Below are 22,227 nucleotides of genomic sequence, written 5' to 3'. Positions count from 1 at the left end.
TCTTGTCGGTCCAAATGTTAATAATTTTCAAACTCGACGTGGATCAATCCGCACTGTCAAATTTAACCCACTAGAAGCATAGTTGCTTGAATTGGTAACTTTTTTTTTGTTTTTATTTTATTTTTAACATGTTTTAATATTTTAGAGTATAAAATTATTATTAATTAGAGCTTAGATTTCAGATTTTTTCATATTTTTAATCACTTAAAGAAGAACAAATTTTCAACTGTCATTAATTAACCGATCGACACTTGAATTCATACACTACAAAAAATGTGAGCAATGTCCACTTTTATTGGTGGTATAGAATTGAGTGACAATTAGTTAATAGGGACTGAAGTGCCTCCATTTTAACAAATGAGGAGTGTGCTTTACTCAAATTTCTTGTAGTGATAGCGTGTTTCGGAATAAACATTCAGATAGATCGAATAACCATTAATGTTTGCATAATTGCTATGTTTTTTATCTTTTCTTCTATATGGAATTTTCCCAACGAGACCAACCCCGTTCCAAAGAAAACTTGTCATATATGTAACTTATAACTTTTTTTTGGCAATTTCATATGTACCAAAAACAAACATTTAATCATTTCTTGAAAAGTGTTTTCTCATTTTCATTTTATATATTTTGTTAATCTTTCATTTGAAGGTTCCACCTGATAAATTTTTTTTTTTTTTTTTTAACTTTAAGATAAGGAAGATTCGAACTTAAAACCTTTGAAATTTGGCAATAGAACACAAGTTATTTGGTCGCCACCTGATATCTTAAATATTGTCAAGTGAAGATGTCAACAGTAATAACTGAATGCAAAATTGCTTCTCACTAAAATGCCAAAGGTGATAAATTAATTCGACATTCATATTGGTTTTGAACCGAAACAGTTTTGTTCCATGAGTTGAGCACTTGAGCTCAATCAATATTCAGTGTGAACAGCTAGACAATGTGAGTTTATCTTTATGCACATTATTGTTAAGTTTTCCACTAGTTAGCTAGCTAGTTGAAAAAGAGTACTAGTAGCACTGGAGTATACTCGTATACTGGACCAGCTGATAACCTAACCACCGGAAAAAGACAAATTCTAAAAGCGCGCCAATAATGAAAAACAGAAATTTTTCAGTATATATTTCTTTCGATTACAAAGAAGGCCTGAGAATCAGACTCTGACATCAGGTGTGAGAGTAAATTAATACTCTGTGTACGTAACTACGTACTATATGAGCCACAAGAGGCACATATTTATTTATATATTTAATTGAAATATTACAAATTCTTGACAGCAGCAATGTGTGAAAATTCATAAAGATTATTCTTTCCCAATTATTGTAACATAAAGAAAGGGACACACATATAAACATAGAACATGCATATGCTTATGGGCAAAATGTAATAACGTAGTTAGGTCCACCACTGCATGTAAATGTGCTGTTCACGTCATCATAAGCATAGCTATAAGCCTGAGGGCACTGGTCCTCAAAGATCTTGGAGTAGTTTGTGGGTGGACAAGTCTCTGGCGTCTCATTAGGAGGAGTACAGCAGTACTGTGGCTCATTAAACGCCGTGCACGCGCTCTTGCATGCAATCACGCTCCCATCAGCCGCCTTCACTTGCAGCTCAGCTGGGCACACCGCGTTCACGTCAGCGGGGCAGCTAGAGGTGGCGCAGTCACCAGTGCCGCCTTGGGTGGCCACGGACATGGGCAGGTTGAAGCCGTCAACAAGACTAACATCGTAGAAATCTTGACCGCCGTTTGCCACGACATTGATTTCCACTAGGGTTGCTGGAGGGATTGCACCGTTACCGTTGCACGTGACTTGACCAGAGCTGCACTCTGCGGTGGCGCAGCTGAATTTTCCGGCGGAGTCGGTGGAGCATGAGGTTCGGCCCCAGAAGCGGCCTTTCCATGGAACTGGGGTGTCCAAGGAGCTGCTGGCTCCGGTTGCGAGCTCGAACCCCGTGGTTGAGAGTTGAGGTTGTTGGTCGGAGGTTAGGGTTCCTGGCCATACGGTGTAGGGGCATTTGTTTGTGAAGGTAATGGTAGCTGCATGTGCACCTGCATGCAAAGTAAACTAATTAATCTAATTTCATACAATGCCAACAAACATATACATATTATAAGATCCATGCGTAATTCTTCACGTCCAAGAATCCACAACTACAAACAGGGAATGATCAATTCATATTTGAAAGTGAATGATGATCGAATACGAGCGTACCCACAACTACAAACAAAAAGAAAATGAAAATTAAGCATACCTGCAAAGAGGAGGGCCAAGCTGAGGCTGACGAGTGCTTGGGTGTTCATCATCATTGAATGTTTTTGCTCCCAAACTATGGTTCCGAATTAATTTGATGAGCTTGAGAATTGAAGTAAGGGGGTATTAACTATATATAGGCTCAGAGCGGGCCTAACTTTTTGTTCTCTTGCATGGCTACTTGCGGGTCCAAGTTGCCACTCGAACAAGGTGACAACTTGGCTTATGGACATTAAGGGCAAAGCTAGCAAATCAGTGGATATATTTAGTCCATGGACTGGTCTACGTACCTAGCTATCATCACTTAACATCAATATGAATTGCCCTGCAAAAATTATAATTTGGTTTGAAAGAAATTAAAGGATCGAACCATTAAAATATCGCTATTGCCGAAAACATTGACAGTTTGAATATATACGTACTGTTTTGTTTAATTTGTATATATGTTGATATTGCGCTTCAGTCCATGACTACATCATTTTAAGAGCCGAAATGATTGATGGTTTGAAAATACAAATTAAATTATCATCAAATATATACTGAATAGTCTAGATTAAACGTACTCATGTTCTTTTTTTTTTTTTTTGCCAGAAACGTATATACTTATGTTTTTTATGTTGATATTGTGCGTAAATCTATAACTACATCATTTAAAGCTTCCATTAATCATCATTTGATATCTAAATATTAAACCCTGGCCTACTTAAAAGTTTAACCCTAAACTTCAAAAGGACATTATAATGATCACATAAAACATAAGCAGAAGATCCTAATTTGGGTAAAATATATCTAATATCCATATTTGTTAATTAAAAATTTGAAAAAAAATTTATAAATATTACTGATCGATATTTAATACTATAATCATTATTGATACTTTCATAAATATCCCTGAATACAGCTGGTATATATGCTAGTATTGAATCCCCATAAAATGCCAAGCCTTAGGTGAAGCCCGACTAGAGCAACTTGGAAAAAATGGTAGTATTGAATTTGATTCCCTATAAAATGCCAAACCTTAGATGAAGCCCGACTAGAGCAACTTGGAAAAAAATGGTACCGGAGCTCTTAAAACATTGAATAGTATGAAGCATGGAACCATTTTGTCAAGGAATTTTGCTTGGACACACTTCTTGATTGCCATGTGTACACCGTGATAGACGGGCCTAGATATATTGTACGTATCTGCCGTGAAGGAGATGCTAAAGAAGTTTCATTTCAAGAGTACTATCACAGCATACGAGTAAAATACCAGGAAATTCTAGTATTTCGTTTTACATATTATTATTAGTTATTACTTTTCATTTTTGTAAGAGATAATTAGGTTTAGATCCTTTAGAAAAACAGTTTTTAGATAGAGACCGAGGGTATTTTAAAATTTATAAGAAAATTCTTTTAATTTATAAGAAAATCTTTTTAATTCATAATAAAGTCTTTTTAATTTATAAGAAAATTCTTTTAATTCATAATAAAGTCATTTTCTGATTTGAAGGGTATTTCCCCTCCTAGGGTATAAAATGGGCTTTGTAGAGGCTGCATGTTAGGTTTTAACTCCGTCCAAAATCTTGGAGTTAAAACCTAACATAAAGCTATCAAAAAATAGAAATAAAATGACTTAATTAAAAACTCTAAATCACTACCGCTCTTAGTCTAAAAAAAACGCATAAAATGAACTAGACTCTAAATCTCTCTTTTTGTAATAAAGGGAAACTCAAAAATATTTCATTTAGGATTATTTACTATTTCGCCCCTTGAAAGTAACCTTTCGTCTAATTAACTTCACCCCCTAAGGTTTATTTTGTATGCATGTGTTCTATTTTGCCCACTTCTGTCAATTCTAGCAAACTCGCTGTTTGAAATTTTGAGCTGTCATGGGCAAAATTGTAATTTCAGCTAGTCACTCAACACATAATGCTTTTATTTTTTTTTTTTTCAAAAAATTCCCTTCCCCTTCCCCCTCCCGAGCCTCAGCACCCAGCCCAACAACCAAACCAGCACCAGTGTCGCCCCCACCTAGCTCCATCTCACCCAGCGTCGTGCCCCACCCCAGCCTCGACCCACCCTTCCTCCTCAGTGAACCCCGCGACCTAGCCCCACCTCCCTCTCCCGCCAAACCCAGCCCCGACTTCCCTCCTCCCCACCCAATTGTAGTAGCAGTAGGACTCAGAAGAAAATAAATACTTATACAGTATGTGTTATATACATGCATGGATTGTAGGGGTGGGCATGGTACGAGACGATTCAGAATAGACCACTTATTGATTCCAAAATCGAAATACGTAGTCGAAACGAGATAGTATTGCAATTTTAAAAATTTGAATCTGAATCAAACCAAAACTACCGAGATCGGTTTAATTCAATACCAGTTTTGGGATGGCATCAAAAATAAAAAATCAATGACAATATAGCTTTTCAAATCAAACTTCAATCCAAAACAAACAAAAAATGCAACAACAAAAAATTTGTAATTTGAAGTTTTGAACACAAAAATTGGAATTATAAATGAAAATTGTTGTTGATATGTGAGAAGGAGAGACAGAGAGATCAGAGAACTGAGAAAGTGGCTCATGAACTGAAGGATCGTGAAGTGGCGACGCAATGAAGGTGATGGGGGGCCGGGTTGCTTCGTTGGAGGTTAAGGTATAAAGTGAGAGATAGAGAGAGAGAGAGAGAGAGAGAGAGAGAGAGAAAAAAAAAACAAAACCATCGGCGACTGCACAAACTGATTAGAAAGAAAGAAAGTTATAGGGTTTTAATGTACATCCATCATCTAATATATTGCAAGTATTAATTTCATTTTATTATGTAGTATTATTATAAATATATTTATTTGAACATCTATTACATAAGCAGTTAGAGGTCTAGTGGTCAAGGTGTTTGCTCTTCAATTCGATCTTGTGGTCGGGCTAGGTTTGAACATATATTGTTTAAGGTTTTCTACCTTTGCATTTTTTTATTTTATGGTATTGAAAATTTTAATTAAACAAATTAAAACATATATAAACTATTTTATGGTATAAAATTATATATTGTTCTAAACCCTAAACCATAAATTTAACTAAACCCTATTAAATACCCTATACCCTAACGGCCCTTTATATATTAATTAATACCCTAATTAAACCTTATATCCTATCCTAAACTCTATATATACATATACCCTATACTTTAAACCCTATACTAGTATACTTTATACTCTATACCATATGCTAGTATACTCTAAAGTCTAAACTCTGTAGTCTGTACTAATATACTCTATACCATATAGCATTATAAACTATAAACAATAAATTATAAACTATAATAAACATATATATACAAATTATAATAGGGGGTTTGGTTTTCTCTATAATAGGTATTAAAACCATAAATAAAATCATATGACTAGGGTTAGGTAGAAAAGTACTTATATTTGCTGGAGTAAAGTAAGTGAAACCTTATAAATATATTATATGTCACTAAATGAACAAGCAGCGAAAGTCAATTCAGGTGGGTGAGTTCTTATGTTTCACCTTGGAGGTCAGCAATTCGACAGTCATATATTGGCAACACTTATTTATCCTTTTTAATTATAATAAATAAAATTAAATAAAAAAATTAATTATATTCAGTTCGGTACGGTACGATACAAGATCAATCGAGATTGAGATGTGGGAAACCATCACATTGAGCTTGGTTCGGTACAGGATCATACCAAAAATTAAAAAAACAACGGTATGGGTTCAGTTTGGTTTGGCAAGGAACCGGTTTGGGTTTGGTTTTTCGGGATTAATGCCCACCTTTAATGGATTGTATACGAATAATTAATTAATTAAGTTGTGCAAAGTATGAAATGAGTTAAACTAGTAGGTTCTACAAAGTATGCAATGTGCCTAATTAAGTAAAGAAGGAAATGAATACCAGGGCATACCAATGAATGCCGTATATGTCCAACAAGATTAAAAATCAACGAATCAAGCCAAGTGGAATTGGAGCAGAGAACTAAAAGATATATGTTTGGGTTATCCGTTTAGGAGAATTTCTAACCGTTGGATTGAAATTAATTTGACTGATCCAACAACTAGGATTAATTTGGATGTTGAATTTTTTATCCCAGTATTAAATCTGCCATTTTCTTTTTTCTGTTTTATTTAGATGAAGCTGGGAGCGAGTACTTGAACTCGTGATATTTTTCAACAAAATGGTGAGAAATCTCAATTAATAATTAGTTTTTTTTTTTGTATTATTATCAACAACTTATGTCTATAACATTTAAACTCAAGACTTCTTTACATCACAACGAGAAAAACTTGTATTTAACGAAAGTATGCTTTGTTACTCTCACAAGAAGTAGTCACATGATAGTCATGTGACGTGATTTTGTGAGATCAAGAGAATATACTCCAGTTATACTAATTTTTTTGTCTCACAACAAGAAGAAATTGAGTGCTACTACTAGACTAAATGGTAATTAACATATAGGGTTTTTTTTTAAAAAAGTTTAGTTAACAAATTAATAAGGTTGATAACCTAGTCCGGCCACTTGCTATAGAAAATCTCAGTCCAGTTCATTTTAATGAAATGAGTGCAATATGGAATCCACCGAGCGTTCAGTAAAGAGTATCAAATGCGCGCTCGACAATTGTCATTGTGCTACAGTAACTATTTGAAGCTGCATAACAATGATACTTGTTGATATACGTACCTTATGTTTTTGTTTACATAAACATGTCAAAAACTAATGAAATCAACATAAAACACACAATTCAAGTTTATGAAATTATATTAACCTGTGTTATACCATAAAAATGACTGTCGCCAATTTGCTTTGGAGTTGATCCACTACAAATCCACGCTCCACATTGCAGTGCGCGGCAAAATCAGGAATTTTGTTCTCGATTTTGCCTTTGATATTATTGTTGAGAGTAATGTGGAGCAATGTCCCACATCGGAAATCTAGAGTTTAGCATATGTGCTTATAAGTTATGGGCCTCTCCACCCATTGGCAATTGGTTTTGGGTTGGATGCTCTAATTCTATCATGGTATCAGAGCTTGGTTATCTGCGTGTAAGGCCTAACGGCCACACGTGCTTCCACGTCACCCAATACAATTTATTCACGGGTGAGCTCAAAAATCTCGCCACATGTGCGGGGGCGTGTTGAGAGTAATGTAGAGCAATGTCCCACATCGGAAATCTAGAGTTTAGCATATGTGCTTATAAGTCATGGGTCTCTCCACCCATTGCCAATTGATTTTGGGTTGGATGCTCTAATTCTATCAATTATTTACTACAACCCCAGAGCCAGATTCAGTAGGTTACCTGATCTCAAGTTTGCTTGCTGCTTTGTGAGGTAAAATCCCTTCTCTCTCTTAGTCTTAGTGCCATACATAGATTCAGAAACCAAGGGTTTCTTACTGTTATTTATTCCCATGGTGGAGGAACTAGCAGCTAGCTGGCATGCACATACGTACCATATGGGAAGAACTGATATACTAAACACTTTTATTTTTTAAATAAAGTTGGATTATATATACATTTGATATATGCGTGTTCAGCAGTGCCCTTGTTTGCTGGTGACTTAATTGTTTCTATTTATTATAACTTTTTGGTTACACAGAGCACTGTGAATACTGAATATAAATCACATGGTTCTGGATCCAATGGACCTGTTGATATAGTTTTGTTCCTCCACTCATTTAGATTACATTTCCAGGAAAAAATTATGTGAAAGCAATCAAATTTGGTATGATTTTAATGGTTGATATATAGTTGATAGTTGATACTACTTACCAGGGAAATGTCTGGGGATTCATCATTCATAATACCATCCATTTCCGAATGCTGCAAATATGCCTTGTGCTGCCATCACAAACAGCATTGCATTCATTCGATGCCTTGTTCTAGAAATTAAAATGGTTTCCGGAAGCCCCAAACATCAATCTGTTCATTCATCACATAGAAGATAGTAATTAGTTGTCCCTGAATTAGTCTTAAATTGCACCTGAACTGAAAACTTATGGAGTACTAGCTTGAACAGATTCAACTGGTTTACCAGTAAGTAAAATCCAGAAAAAACTAATCTGGCTGCACCGGCAGTGAAACAAACGTAGCTGAACCTGTAGAGTTGCTTATTGATAGGAATAGCTGCAAGCAAGTGATCAAATTGAGAAGGGTTGTTTAACATTAATTAGCCAAGAACTACTAGGTACAAGGTATGCAAGGAAGCTCACCATCTGTAGAGTGTAGAATATATGGCTATGATAATTAAGAGACCCATTGTTTGAGCCTCTCTGAGTGACCCTGCATGAGAATCCAATTAACTTCATCATCCTTGAAATGAATCAAATTTAAACTTAAGAAGTGCACTAATCTGTATGTGTTAGAGAGATGGATAACCTTGAAAATTGAAATGGATCAAAATGTGCCCATAGTGGATTGCTAATAAGGCCATATCACCCATTACAGCCTCTTGCTTTTGCCTTTCATATTATATAATTAATGAGCACTTCATAGTCAAAATTGGTGAATAGTAATATTGATGATCTCCCCTGACGATTTATTGGTTGAGATCCTTTGTCGACTTCGTTGCTTTAAATTTTTATTCTCAATGTGACCATCCACTGTACAAATCCTAGCTTCTACCTACAAAGATTGCTTCAATTTAGACTCATCACATTATTGCTTTGGTCCAATAAAGTGCTCTATATAGTCTTTTGTAAAATGAAAAAGAAACAGTTTTATAAAAAAACAAAAAAAGAGAGGGAAAGGTAAAAAGTGATAATGAGATAAAGGAAATTACAGTTTAAGACGGTTAAAATTCAAAAATTGCGGAAGACTGAATAGAGACAAAAATAGAAACAGATAAAATACCCGAAATAGGATCCTGTGAGGCTGTGACTCATAATTTAGAAAGAGAGCTGCTATTTGCACACCCCTAATTTTCTCTTTGCACACCCCTAACAACCTAATTTGTGAAATTACTTAATTGACACAAAGAGAAAAGACCAAAAAGGACAACCTTTATTATTTGAAAAAAAAAAAAAACTCTCCTTACACACCCATCCCAACACTCTTACACACCCCACCCAACACTCTTAAACCTCAGCCAAAATAATCCTAAAACTCTCATTGCACACCCCCTCCTCTCATAACCTCATCTCTTCATTTTTCCTCCATTAAACCCTAAGTTTTCTCTCTTGGTCACATATACGCAATAAGATTGTAGAAATACATATTAGTTTTCATGAATGGAGCCTTCACTCGTCCCTTATTCGCCTTCCGACGAGGTATGATCGTAATTTTTTGGGTTTTTTTTCGTGTTTTTCATTTACTGTTCGCGGTTCATTCGGCGAACCAGTACCGAACGCTTCTGCATTGTTCGACAGATGACTACCGAACACAACTAACATATTCGATGGTTAACTGCCGAATGAAAATTACAAAAAAAATTTTAAAAATCCATTCGGTGACTGTTTGCCGAATGAACTTATGAATTTCGACAGACACATGCCGAACATTGTACATATATTCGGAAGACATCTGTCGAATGAAGTATTTTGTTTACAAAAATCGATATTGTTCGGTATTCAACTGTCGAACGAAGGTTATTGGTTCGGCAGATTACTACCGAACAATATGATTTCGTTCGGTAAGCTTCTACCGAACAGATTCATTTAGTTCGGTAACCTTCTACCGAACGTACTGTTTTGACATTATTTTCATGTTTTATGTGTAGGATGATGAACAATATGAGCAATATGGTGGTGCTTCTACTCGAAACAGCAAGGTTGAGGACTACATTGGGGCCGAGGTCGAGGTCGAGGTCGAGGCCAAGGTTTTGACCGAATACTCACGTGACTATAGTAATGAATTCACAACAAACGAGGTATGAATTTGTTATTTGGAAAATATATGTTGCAAATGTAGTTGAAATGTGAATAATGTAAATTACATATGTGTAGATATTTCATTCGAGGGATGCATTGGTTAGCTGGGCACGTGCACAAGGAAGGACGAACAACATAGTCATTGTCATTATGAGGTCTAATACAGCAGGGGTGGGGAAGAAGAAAGCTAGAGTGTTCCTTGATTGCGAACGAAGTGGTCACCATAGGCCATCCAAGTATGATGCTGATAGTTGTATAGTAAAACGTCCTAAGGATGGTAGGGACTCTACTACAAAAAGATGTGGATGCCCCTTCTCATTAAAGGGTGTGCAAACTGGTAATGAGGATGAATGGATGCTAAGTGTGGTATGTGGAGTGCATAACCATAGAGTTTTAGTTACTGGTGAAGGACATTCATTTGTGGGGAGATTATCTGAAACAGAGAGTTCTTTATTGGTGGATATGTCTAAGAGTTTAGTGAAACCGAAGCAGATTCTGACCATCTTGAAGGAAATGGATTATTCGAATACAACAACAATCAAAACAATATACAATGTCAGACACCGCAATAGGGTGAAAGAGAAGGCTGGAAAAACTGAAATGCAGTGTTTGCTAAGTAAGTTATCTGAACACAAATACTTTGAGTGGCATAGATGTTCTGGTGGTGATGATATTGTGACTGATTTGTTTTGGAGCCACCCTGGTTGTGTTGATCTCTTACGTGCATTTCCACATGTATTGATCATAGATTGCACGTATAAGACTAATAGGTACCGTCTGCCACTCTTTGAGATTGTTGGGGTCACATCCACAAACATGACTTTCTCAGTTGCATTTGCTTACATTAGTTATGAGAAGGAAGACAATTACATTTGGGCTTTGACTAGATTGAGGTCGTTACTCAGCGATGATTGTCTTCCTGGTGTGATTGTCACAGACCGAGATCTAGCACTCATGAATGCAATCTCTGCAGTTTTTCCTACTGCTAGACATTTATTGTGTAGGTGGCACATTAGCAAAAATGTGATGGCAAATTGCAAGAAAAAGTTTGGAACCAAGGATGATTGAGATAAGTTTTATAGTTCATGGTATTCCTTGGTAAATTCAACGTCAGAAGATGTGTATTTAAGAGACTTACAGCAGATTGAATCTAAGTTCGGTTGGGTTCCTGGAGTTATTGACTATTTGAAGGACACTTGGTTGATACCTTTCAAGGAGAAGTTTGTGGCTGTATGGACAGACACATGTATGCATTTTGGTCAAATGCACCTCTGCGAGTAGGGTTGTGGACGATTGGATGTGATATAGAGGTGAACCAATCGAGGTACCCTCTCACAGTATCCGATGGCCGCCTCACCGGTATACTGCGCGCCTCCTCAGACAACACGTGATTCCCCCATGCCTCCCACATACCAGCTAAATAGTTGTACATGGGTCTGTATGAGTGCGCATTCGAACCTCTAACCCCCTGAAAAACCGCACGTGGTGCAGGGGGGATCGTCTGTACCCTCCCAAACTGCCTAAGTACTCTCTCGGGACAATAAGGCTCAACAACATCAAAACACCTTATCATCCCTGTGAAGAATGCTATAGCTGGCAATGGGTGTGCTTGTCTTTGGGATTTGTATGGTTCCCAAATAACCTGAAAAAAAACAATAACATTATATAGTTGAAAACATTAACGTAATAATATAATCCTAAATTTATAAAAATAATTGTAAATTACAAATCTACCTCGTCAGCCGACAAAACATCAAGTCGTTGCCGTATTCTTTGCACTGCTTCAAGATCACTGCCACCATCCCGCCTTGGAGTCCAGCGGAGCGCACGAGGTGAATTCTCGGAATAATTCATATCGTACGATGGACCGAAAATGGTGTGCATGTGCTCGTACACCCAAGCCTCTATCAGTGTCATATATCCGCCGATCTGTTTGACACCAGCTCGAGAGGCAAATCCAAACTGCCTAAACAACCATGCTAGGCATCCAGCGCCCCATGCATAATGGCTAACGGTGTCTAGATCAGTGAGCAGTCTGAGATATTGCACTTGTACCCTTGTGCCAGTCTTATCTACAAACAGGGTACAACCCAATAAATACAACAGATACGCCCGGGCTGCACATTGGATTTCATGCTCAGAGTCGGCATCAGTGACATCACTAAAGCACGTACGTAACCACTCTAATCGTACGTACTCACCACCAAAGTCCATCAACTGCTCTGATGCCTGATCCCCACTAACTCCTAAATATGCAGTTAATAGATATTCAGAAGTAATGTTATCCTCCACAAGTGTAGCCACTGGTGCACCACCAACCGGAATGCCTAAAATGTTGGCTACATCATCTAGTGTGATGGTCATCTCACCAAAAGGCAGGTGCAATGTATTGGTCTCCGGATGCCACCTCTCAACAAAAGCGGACACCAACACTTTGTCAACCGTACGATAAGAACACTGCACCAGTGATGTCAACCCAGAATTAAGGACATATCCCTTCAACCGGTCATTATCTGTTCTGGCCCACAACTTCCACTCACGAAGCTTGGTGGTTTTGGACATGCACCTCAAAGGCTCCTGTTCCTAATTCAAACATAACCAAAGAAATTCACTCATTATTACTGCAAGTTGCACAAGAATAAAATACCAACTGTTAAAGATCATACCTCGTTGTTCCAAATTTCAGCAGCTACGTGAGTTCAATAACTCCTCAGCAGGGACGTGTCAATGGGACCTCCCGGGAAAGGCTCAGCAAGCTCGTTGGGATTATCCTCATTGTAATCCTCAACCGGAACCTCAGCTTGTTCAGGAACTGCCTCACGACTAGTTCGTGCTTGTACTAGCCTTCTTCGCCCAGATGCTGTGGGTCGTGTTCTTTGCATATCATCGGCAACATCGGGGACTTCCCCTCTAGATGAAGATGCACCACGTCTGATTCTTCTTCTGTCCATCCTATAATTTCAAACAAGAAATTGAAAATTGTTTTAGCAAATATATGATTTTTTAAAAGCTTAAAAAAAAAAAAATTTCAACACAGGTGGTTCGGCAGTCAACTGCCGAGCAAAGTGGAAACTGTTCGGCAGTTGACTGTCGAACACAGTTCCACCATTCGGCAGATGGCTGTCGAACCAAAATAGGGAAATTCGAAATTTGCATTCGTTCGGTAGCGTGCTGCCGAACTAATTCATTTAGTTCGGCAGGTAACCACCGAACTAATATTCATTGTTCGGCAGTCACCTGTCGAACCAAAATATGGAAATTCGACATTTTGCATTCGTTCGGTAGGGTACTGTCGAACCAATTCATTTAGTTCGGTAGATGACTGCCGAATAAAATGAATTCGTTCGACAGACCAGTGCCGAACGAGCTGCGAAATTAGAAAACTAAAAACCCCGAAAATGCTCACTCCAAAACCCGAAATCCTCCCTACAAATCTAGTAAAACAGACGAAAAAGATATTTGGGATGGATTAACTAATTCAAATTAGATAAACAAGTATTAGATTTACATTTACAACTAATTTATTTGAGAAACTCACTGAATATTAGAGCTGTGGTGGGGATAGGAGTGGCAGAAATTTGATGAGGCCACTGATGGAGTTCACGGCGGTGCTGACGACGGCGATGACGGTGGTGATGAAGCCGGAGATGGGTGTCGGCAATGGTGGGTGTCGGCAATGGTGGGTGCTGGTGGTTAGTTGTGAGGTGAGATGGGGTGAGGTAGGGGGTGTGTAGTGTAGATGTGTTTGTGGGGGTGTGTGTTTGTGGGGGTGTGTAATGTTTGGGTTGAGAGAGTGTGTAAAGAGAAATTTAGACATATTAGTGAGATTGGGGTATTTTGGTCATAATAGGGGTGTGTAAAAAAGAAATTTTATGTTTGACAAATTAATAAGGGGTGTGTAGGAGAAAAGTGTGTGTAAAGAAAAAATTAGGGGTGTGCAAATAGCAGCTCTCTTTATAAATTTACAAAAGACGCTGACCGCCTCAAGCTTTCCCGGTTCAACGCTCGCACACGCGTACCCACTCTGCTTAGATTTTGACTCACTCCCACCGACTCTGAAACACTTCGAGCAAGAAGACGACTCAGAGTCAGAGAGAGAGAGAGAGAGAGAGAGATGGATTTCTCGGAGCTGAGGAAGGCGGTGGAGGAGGCAGAGCTAGTAGACGCCCACGCGCACAATATCGTCGCCATTGACTCAACCTTGCCCTTCATCAGATGCTTCTCCGAAGCCACCGGCGACGCCTTATCCGACGCACCCCATTCCCTCTCCTTCAAGGTTCGTATTACGCTTCTCCATTTCTCCTAAACACTCCCGTGCTATCTTACGCACTTAGGATTCAATCGGTGTCGTGTTGTCTCACTCAACTCAACGGTCAAAACGACGACGCATTTATATGTTATTCGATATTCTGTTCTGTGAAATCAAGATGTTGAATTGTTTGTGATTGTGGTCATGATTTGTATTGATTTGAATATTGCAGAGAAGTTTGAAGGAGATTGCTGAGCTCTATGGCTCTGAAAAGTCCTTGCATGGGGTTGAAGAACATCGCAGCCGCTCCGGATTACAGTCCATTAGCTCCACATGCCTCAAAGCCGCAAGAATCTCCGCCATACTCATTGACGATGGATTGAAGCTCGACAAAATGCATGACATAGAGTGGCATCAAAATTTTGCACCTGTGGTTGGGAGAATTTTGAGAATTGAATTTCTGGCTGAGACAATTCTTAATCAAGTGAGCGTTTGATGCTTTCAGCAAATTTTTGAACTTTTTTCTTTTTGATATTTATCTATGTTTGGTGTTGTTGTTGTTGTTGTTTGTCATTGTAATTGTAATTATATAAATTATTAAAGACATATTGATTCTTTGGACTTTACTAAGCAACAAAAATTTTCTTGACATTTTCTGGTCCTTTTAGGAGTTACCCAGTGGATGTTATTGGACATTGGACACGTTCACTGAAACTTTTGTTGGAAATTTGAAGTCATATCCTTTCAGTTAGCTGTGCTATAGTTATGTCATTTAGTTCTCTACTGAAAATGAGCTCCCTGATTTAGTTGATTTCCTTATCAACTCTGCTACAGTTTCTGATAAAATTTTTGGCTTGAAAAGCATAGCTGCTTATCGCAGCGGTCTGGAAATTAATACAAATGTCACTAGGGAAGATGCTGAGAAAGGTTTCGCTGATGTTTTACATGGTGAGTATAGGTTTCGCTGATGTTTTACATGGTGAGTATTGCATTTGGATGGGGTTTTCTCTGTTTTAACCACAAACTATACTGACTAGTCTTTCTCTCCAGCTGGAAAGCCTGTTCGCATATCAAATAAAAATTTTATCGACTATATCTTCACTCGTAGTTTGGAGGTTGCTCTACTTTATGACTTGCCGGTGCAGATACATACAGGGTAATTGAAATTTTTGAAATTATCAAAATGGTTTTGCATTATACTCTGATTGGGTTCTGAGACTTGTATAAAGGAAATGAAAACTTGGAGTTTGTTGGGGCTATTTGAAGCAATGTTTCTGAGGATTAGCTGTCTACTTCTTTCATGTAAGGAAATTTAGTCTATTTTAGAACCACACCTTAATCTTGATTTTTATATGAATAATGTAATGTGAAGGAAGTAGATCCAGGCTGATCCATGTCTAGGAATCACCAAACAGTTAGGGTTTTAAGTTCTTTTCCCTGTCCTATTTCTATTGGAAAAACATGTCTAGGAATCACCAAACAGTTAGGGTTTTAAGTTCTTTTCCCTGTCCTATTTCTATTGGAAAAACACTTGGGCATTTCTATTAGAAAAACACTTAGGAAATCTGTACTATACTATGATCGTTCAAAATGGCGTTGTATGTTTATAAGTAATTGATACTTTTCACCTGTAACTAGTTTTGGCGACAAAGATTTGGATATGCGGCTATCCAATCCCCTTCATCTGCGGGCCGTCCTTGAGGACAAGAGATTTTCTAAATGCCGTATGGTTCTCTTACATGCATCCTACCCATTTTCAAAAGAAGCGTCATATCTATCCTCCATTTATCCCCAGGTAAAATTTGGAGTTTGCTGTGAATTACATTTTCTGTACATTGGATATAAACTTGCAAGTCCTTGTAGTTGATAAAAGTTTTCACTAACAGGTGTACCTTGATTTTGGATTGGCTGTGCCTAAGCTCAGTGTCCATGGGATGATATCTTCTGTCAAAGAGCTTTTGGATCTAGCTCCAATTAAGAAGGTAACAATATTTGAAGTCTGAGCCTAGAATAAAAAAAGAAAAGAATGCATTCTAATAACACATACATAGAGATTTTGCACTATGATACAAAATTTTGCAAGCGTATGGAATAAATACTGGACTTTTAGTCAACTCTACAAAAAAGGTATATGTGTTTTTCCTCCGGCTTATTATGTGAACCTTTCTTAATGAAGCAGTCCAGTGAATAGGTATCTTCTAGGACCTGACTGTGAAAGTACCTCTTGTCTTGTTTATGCATTCTTTCTTATTTTGCAGAAGGATAAGTGGGTAGAATTGTAGAAAGATGAAAAAATGTTTCTTGAAGGGTCCTGGTAGTGACCAGAAAGATGAAAAGATGCTTCCTGTTTGCATGCATGCTCATGCACATGTATTTTAAATCTGCTAAATTTGCACTAATAAAACATCCGGGGTTGAACATAAATTTATTTGCAGGTGATGTTCAGCACCGATGGGTTCGCATTTCCTGAAACTTTCTACTTAGGTTTGTTAAAGTGAATTTCAATTTACTATTGTACTTATTGTTGACCATGATACAAGTTTTTTCTACAAAAGATGTTTATGAGTATCAGCACACTCCATTGTAATTTCTTATTTTCTTATATTTTTTATATTTTCTAAATTATGGATGTATACAATAGTAATGTTAATTAGGGTAAAATATGTATGTTCACTGTCAAACTAAGATATGTATGTTACTAAAATATGACTTGGATGATGCAAGAGGTTAATTATGTATTATCCATTAAGTAGCATATATATGTATGTTAGTGAACAGTGCTCTCTCTCTCTCTCTCTATATATATATATGTATATGTATAGATTATTAGTGTAGATAATCACTTCAGATGCCACTTCATGTTTGATAGGTGCCAAAAAAGCACGTGAAGTTGTCTTTTCTGTCCTATGTGATGCCTGTGCTGATGGTGACCTCTCAATTCCTGAGGCTATTGAGGCTGCTAAAGACATCTTTTCACAAAATGCAATTAAGTTTTACAAGATTAACTATGCTGTCAAATCTTCTGGTTCAGAGAATAGTGTATCTCCTAACTTTGTGAAGGTGAACAGTGATGACTCAGAAAATGATGTCTCACTTGTTCGTGTTATCTGGGTTGATGCATCAGGACAGAATAGATGTCGTGTGAGTACTTTTTCTTTTTTTAATGAAAAATGATTACCTGTGCAACTAGTTACCCCTTCTATATTGAAGCAATCTGTTATAACAAATGATTGTAATAAAATGTTAGTGTTTCATAGAATCCCACAACTTTTGATCTTTATAATAAAGATCTTATGGGGAAACTATTACACAAAACTACTCTTAACTTTGCAGGTGACTTCTTGAATTTTCATAGTATCAACTAGGACTATTTATTTTGATTTCACTTGTCCCGTTTGTTGTCCATCATTGTTTCAGGTTGTACCTGCAAAGCGATTCAATGATGTTGTTAAGAAAAATGGCGTTGGTTTGACTTTTGCTTGTATGGGAATGACTTCATCCACTGATGGTCCGGCTGATGAGACTAATTTGACTGGAGTGGGTGAGATCAGACTCATCCCCGATTTATCGACTAAGTGGAGAATTCCGTGGTACTAAATAGCTTTCTTGAGGTTTCAAAATAATATATTTTCTTTTGTAAACATTATCTATGCATGCTTAACTAGAAATATACTTGTTTTAGCAATAGTGTGACTAATATGATGCATGTTTAACTTATGAGTTTTAGTTGCACAAGTACCTCTGTGCTTTTCATTGTAATTTGTTATGATTGCCTTTAGTGGTTGGTAAGAAGCTTTGCACACACACACACACACACTGACACAATTAAGGGTTTGTATAAATGCATCTATTTGCATATCATCATGTATACAAACTATCTATTTCTGATTTATGACCGTGAAATATTTTCCTGGTTATAGAGGCTGAACTTACATTTACAAAATTCAATGCTTTGAATCTGGTAGCATCTGACACAGGTGACAGTATTTATTCACCACTAATTGTTACAATCGATATTTTTTCTCAACAGGGTAAGACGAGAGGAAATGGTTTTGGCTGACATGCATCTTAAACCGGGCAAAGCATGGGAATACTGCCCAAGAGAGGCCCTGCGCAGGGTTTCAAAAATTTTGAAAGATGAATTTAACTTGGTATGTTGAATAGTTTGTATCGTTTACATATCAATTACTTTGATGATTAACTTTCAGTGCTATATGTGTCTCATTCCCTAGGAAAGGTAGGCTTAGTGGTGGACAATCTAGGAAAAAAATGTGGCTCTTCTAGGGAAGTGGTTGTGGAAGTTTTTTTTGGAACTGTCCTCTGGAGAAAATATGGTTTACATGTCAATGGGTGGGATTCTAATATGGTGATTAAAGGCGTGAGTCTATGCTCTTGGAAAGACATTTCATAGGCCATTTTTCCTTTTCTGTTTATCGTCAGTTTGTTGTGGGGAATGGACTAATGGAGAGAGAATTAGATTTTGGGATGATAACTGGATTGGGAAGCCTCCTTTGTGTGCATTATTCCTTTGTCTACACAAATTATTTTTCCTCCCATAATGTATCAAATTATCAATTGTTGATATGCCTGTTCCTTCTTCTCTTCCAATGGGTTGAAAGTTTAATATTTATAAAAATTTAAATGATTTAGTAAGTTGGGGAGCTCTGTTGATTACTCTTTGATAGAAAATGTCTCTTTACATTCTCTAAGGACAGATAGAAGATCTTAGACAATTGAATTATTGGGGTTATTTTGTGCAAGTCTTACTTTAGTTGGTTGGTTGATGAGAAATTTCTCCTATTTTCAATCCCTCTGCGATGATTTGGAAGGCTAAAGTACCACATAAGTACAAATTCTCGCTCATGGTTGGATAAATGCCTCAAAGGAGAAAGCTTAATGTTTATATACCCATTGGGGTGATGTGTGCAAGAAGGAGGCCGAGAGTATTGAGCATCTTTTTCTTCATTGCTTTATTTATTTAAAGTAATGGCACACGCTGTTTGGGGAGGCTGATTGTTTTAGGTGATTCTGATTTCATGAATCTCTATGTTCTTTAGGAGCATTGTGCTTTTAGTGGTGGGAAGAAAGCAACAGTTGTGGAATTGTATTGTGATTACAATGTTTTGGGTGGTGTGGCCAGAAATAGAAGAATCTAAATGTTGGGTGGACATGTGGAGTTGGAGTTCTTGTGGAAGAAAATTCGTTTTTGGGCATCGGTTTCTCCTAAATTTTTGAAAATACTATTCTTTATTAATGCAGGGTGCTGTACTGCTGTTACTTAAGAGATTGGTTGTTTTTTTAGCTGTTCTGCAATGTTTGTTGTTAAATTTATGTTCACATTATAGGTGGACTACCAGTTAACCTTCATTGCACTGTTATCCATTTTCAATAATAAATTTGTATGTTCTCTATCACAAAAAAGGAAATAAAACTTTAATGCTATTTGTCCAGGTAATGAATGCAGGATTTGAAAATGAGTTTTTTCTCTTAAAGAGTACACTAAGGTATGTGAAAGTACCTCCTGTCTCTAGGTAAGTTTGTAACTTGAATATTTTACACACATTGTGACAATAATTTTGGTATACAAATAAAAAACTTGTGCAGGGATGGGAAAGAAGAATGGGTGCCATTTGACTCAGCACCCTACTGCTCCACATCATCATATGATGCTGCTTCCCCTTTATTTCACGAAGTTATTGCTGCTCTCCAGTCCTTGAATATTACTGTGGAACAGGTGCAGAAGAAAAGTCATGATATCATTACTTGTATTTGTGGAACTTCTCTACTGAAATAACATGTTGGATAAATTATGGGTCTTTCTATCAGTCCATTCTTTTATTTATCATTGCTCTTTGCAATTCTAAAGGGTTTGATTACAGATTTTTATGCATTGTTAAAACAACCATGGTAACTCAAGCAGTCAAGCCTTATGGAAAAAAAAAAAAAACTCAAAACCTTATCATCCCCTCAAATGATGCTGGAATTCGAATATTACCACCTTTTATTTACGGTTTATAATTTATACAAACTGTAGTTACATGCAGAAGCTGGGAAAGGTCAATTTGAGGTGGCTCTGGGGCACACAGCTTGTATGCATGCTGCTGACAACTTGATATATACCCGTGAAGTTATTAGGGGCATTACAAGGAAACATGGATTGTTGGCAACTTTCATGCCAAAGTAGGTTCCTAAGTATTCCCAACATATGCTAGATACTTGTTTTTATTGCCAGTAGACTGAAAGAATTTTTGGATTTGGGAATTTCGTGTAAGTGGATATGGAGACTCCATGTTTAACTAGAGTAAATACCACTTCTTGTTTTATTCTTTAACATTTCATCCTCAAGATAGATGATGAGCTGATGATCTGTAGAAATTTTTCTTCTTGATGCCTCATAATGTAAGATACTCTGCATGACTTTGCGGTCTCTTGGGCAGGTATGCACTAGATGACATTGGCTCTGGAGCTCATGTACATCTCAGTCTGTGGCAAAATGGCAAAAATGTATTTATAGCATCTGGTGATTCCTCTCGGCATGGCATGTCCAAGGTTGGAGAGGAATTCATGGCAGGGGTTTTATATCATCTTCCTGCAATTTTGGCATTTACAGCACCACTGCCAAATAGGTACTCCTGTTCCCCCCCTGAATTATTGCATTTATTGTAGCAACTGTATTAGGTTTTATTCTACTTGAAAAATGCTTTGATTGGATCATGCTCTCTTAATTATTATCGGTTTGTAGTTATGACCGGATACAACCTAATACTTGGAGTGGAGCATACAAGTGCTGGGGAAAAGAAAACAGAGAAGCTCCATTAAGAACTGCATGCCCACCTGGAATTCAAGATGGTTTGGTGAGCAACTTTGAAATCAAATCATTTGATGGGTGTGCAAATCCACACCTAGGCTTGGCTGCAATACTTGCTGCTGGCATTGATGGTCTTAGGAGGCATCTTTGTCTCCCTGAACCTATTGGTAAGATAACATGATTTTACTAGCTTAGTTGGCTATTTGTATTGAGTTTAGTGCATACTCTGTAGACATTTCAAGAAAATTTGGCAGGAGGTTATGATTTGTTTTGAGGCGTGTAATTTATACTATTTCACAGAGTGTTATATACTGTAGTCTGGCATCTTAATAATACTTCTTCATTAAACAGATACAAATCCTTATATTCTCGAGGCAGAACTACAAAGGTTGCCAAAATCACTTTCTGAATCTTTAGAAGCTCTGAAGGAAGACAATGTCTTCAAGGATTCAATTGGGGAAAATCTATTGGTTGCCATTAAGGGAATCCGAAAGGTATGTTTTGAATATGATTTTTTGAATGGTGACCTCACTATTGATTCCAACCATTACAAAAATATTATTGAAATTATTAGCATACCTTTTGTCTGAATGCCAATAATGATGTTGTTCACAATTTCTTGTTTGCAGGCCGAGATTGAGTACTTCTCAAACCACAAAGATGCATACAAGCAACTTATATACCGCTATTAAACATATGATCTTGTGGTTATCCTTCTTTGGTCTAGCTCTATTACCGTACTTGCCTAAGTTACCTTCAATGTTTAAGGTCCATGGACGTGAATAAATTGGGAATAATTTAAGCATCAAAAGCACAAGGAGGCATACAAATCGCTTATGTAGTTATGTACTTAGAGCAGTGTCTTCTGATTTGCTCTAGATCTGTTCCAGTTCTTTGTAAGTTAACTAAGGTTGCAATTTTTTTTGCAATTATTAGTGTACATTATTATTTGCATCAAATGCTAAGAAACCTTTTGTTGTGGAACCCGAAGCATGAATCCACGTAAGTAGGGAAGAAAATCGGGTTGTGTAGCCGAAAAACACATGCAACA

At 37.2% G+C, this 22,227-nt stretch overlaps 3 protein-coding genes across 4 annotated transcripts; 2 read left to right on the top strand and 1 right to left on the bottom strand.

Annotated features, from left to right (window-relative positions):
• Positions 1-1,093: 1,093 nt before the first annotated feature.
• Positions 1,094-2,409, bottom strand: LOC147281890 (thaumatin-like protein 1b). Its single transcript, XM_086247458.1, has 2 exons — positions 2,254-2,409; positions 1,094-2,050 (listed from the first exon to the last, which is right to left on the bottom strand). Exons 1-2 carry the CDS (start codon positions 2,306-2,308, stop codon positions 1,371-1,373), a joined length of 735 nt encoding a protein of 244 aa, XP_086103584.1. The 5' UTR covers positions 2,309-2,409; the 3' UTR covers positions 1,094-1,370.
• Positions 2,410-9,151: 6,742 nt separating this feature from the next.
• LOC147281889 (protein FAR1-RELATED SEQUENCE 5-like) lies at positions 9,152-11,187 on the top strand. Its single transcript, XM_086248140.1, has 3 exons — positions 9,152-9,519; positions 9,969-10,118; positions 10,195-11,187. Exons 1-3 carry the CDS (start codon positions 9,481-9,483, stop codon positions 11,185-11,187), a joined length of 1,182 nt encoding a protein of 393 aa, XP_086104266.1. The 5' UTR covers positions 9,152-9,480.
• Positions 11,188-14,111: 2,924 nt separating this feature from the next.
• On the top strand, positions 14,112-22,160 carry NODGS (nodulin/glutamine synthase-like protein). 2 transcript variants are annotated; one of them, XM_086248039.1, is made up of 18 exons: positions 14,112-14,395; positions 14,601-14,852; positions 15,037-15,105; positions 15,202-15,316; positions 15,419-15,524; positions 16,007-16,163; positions 16,255-16,350; positions 16,804-16,852; positions 17,238-17,509; positions 17,786-17,958; positions 18,399-18,519; positions 19,820-19,872; positions 19,973-20,102; positions 20,403-20,548; positions 20,806-20,994; positions 21,111-21,343; positions 21,528-21,670; positions 21,806-22,160. In XM_086248039.1, the coding sequence occupies exons 1-18, from the start codon at positions 14,234-14,236 to the stop codon at positions 21,866-21,868; spliced, it is 2,529 nt and encodes an 842-aa protein (XP_086104165.1). In that variant the 5' UTR covers positions 14,112-14,233; the 3' UTR covers positions 21,869-22,160. The 2 variants fall into 2 exon arrangements, with proteins under 2 accessions (XP_086104165.1, XP_086104166.1); XM_086248040.1 differs by lacking the exons at positions 14,112-14,395; positions 14,601-14,852 and having other exon boundaries at positions 15,202-15,347.
• The last annotated feature ends 67 nt before the right edge of the window (positions 22,161-22,227 follow it).

The sequence above is a fragment of the Dryas octopetala genome, chromosome 6 (assembly GCF_963921425.1).
Source record: "Dryas octopetala chromosome 6, drDryOcto1.1, whole genome shotgun sequence".
NCBI classification, from domain to species: domain Eukaryota; kingdom Viridiplantae; phylum Streptophyta; class Magnoliopsida; order Rosales; family Rosaceae; genus Dryas; species Dryas octopetala.
The sequence above is the reverse complement of the archived record's forward strand: the minus strand, read 5'-3'. Positions and strand labels throughout refer to the sequence as shown.

Excerpts from the sequence above, each read along its gene's own strand:
- LOC147281890 (XM_086247458.1), bottom strand. The coding sequence starts at position 2,308 with ATGATGATGAACACCCAAGCACTCGTCAGCCTCAGCTTGGCCCTCCTC. Across the intron at positions 2,051-2,253 it reads CTTGGCCCTCCTCTTTGCAG|GTGCACATGCAGCTACCATT; the intron begins GTATGCTTAATT and ends CTTTGCATGCAG.
- NODGS (XM_086248039.1), top strand. The coding sequence starts at position 14,234 with ATGGATTTCTCGGAGCTGAGGAAGGCGGTGGAGGAGGCAGAGCTAGTA. Across the intron at positions 16,164-16,254 it reads TATCCTCCATTTATCCCCAG|GTGTACCTTGATTTTGGATT; the intron begins GTAAAATTTGGA and ends TTTCACTAACAG. Across the intron at positions 17,959-18,398 it reads ACTAAGTGGAGAATTCCGTG|GGTAAGACGAGAGGAAATGG; the intron begins GTACTAAATAGC and ends TTTTCTCAACAG.
- LOC147281889 (XM_086248140.1), top strand. The coding sequence starts at position 9,481 with ATGGAGCCTTCACTCGTCCCTTATTCGCCTTCCGACGAG. Across the intron at positions 9,520-9,968 it reads CTTATTCGCCTTCCGACGAG|GATGATGAACAATATGAGCA; the intron begins GTATGATCGTAA and ends TTTTATGTGTAG. Across the intron at positions 10,119-10,194 it reads ATGAATTCACAACAAACGAG|ATATTTCATTCGAGGGATGC; the intron begins GTATGAATTTGT and ends ACATATGTGTAG.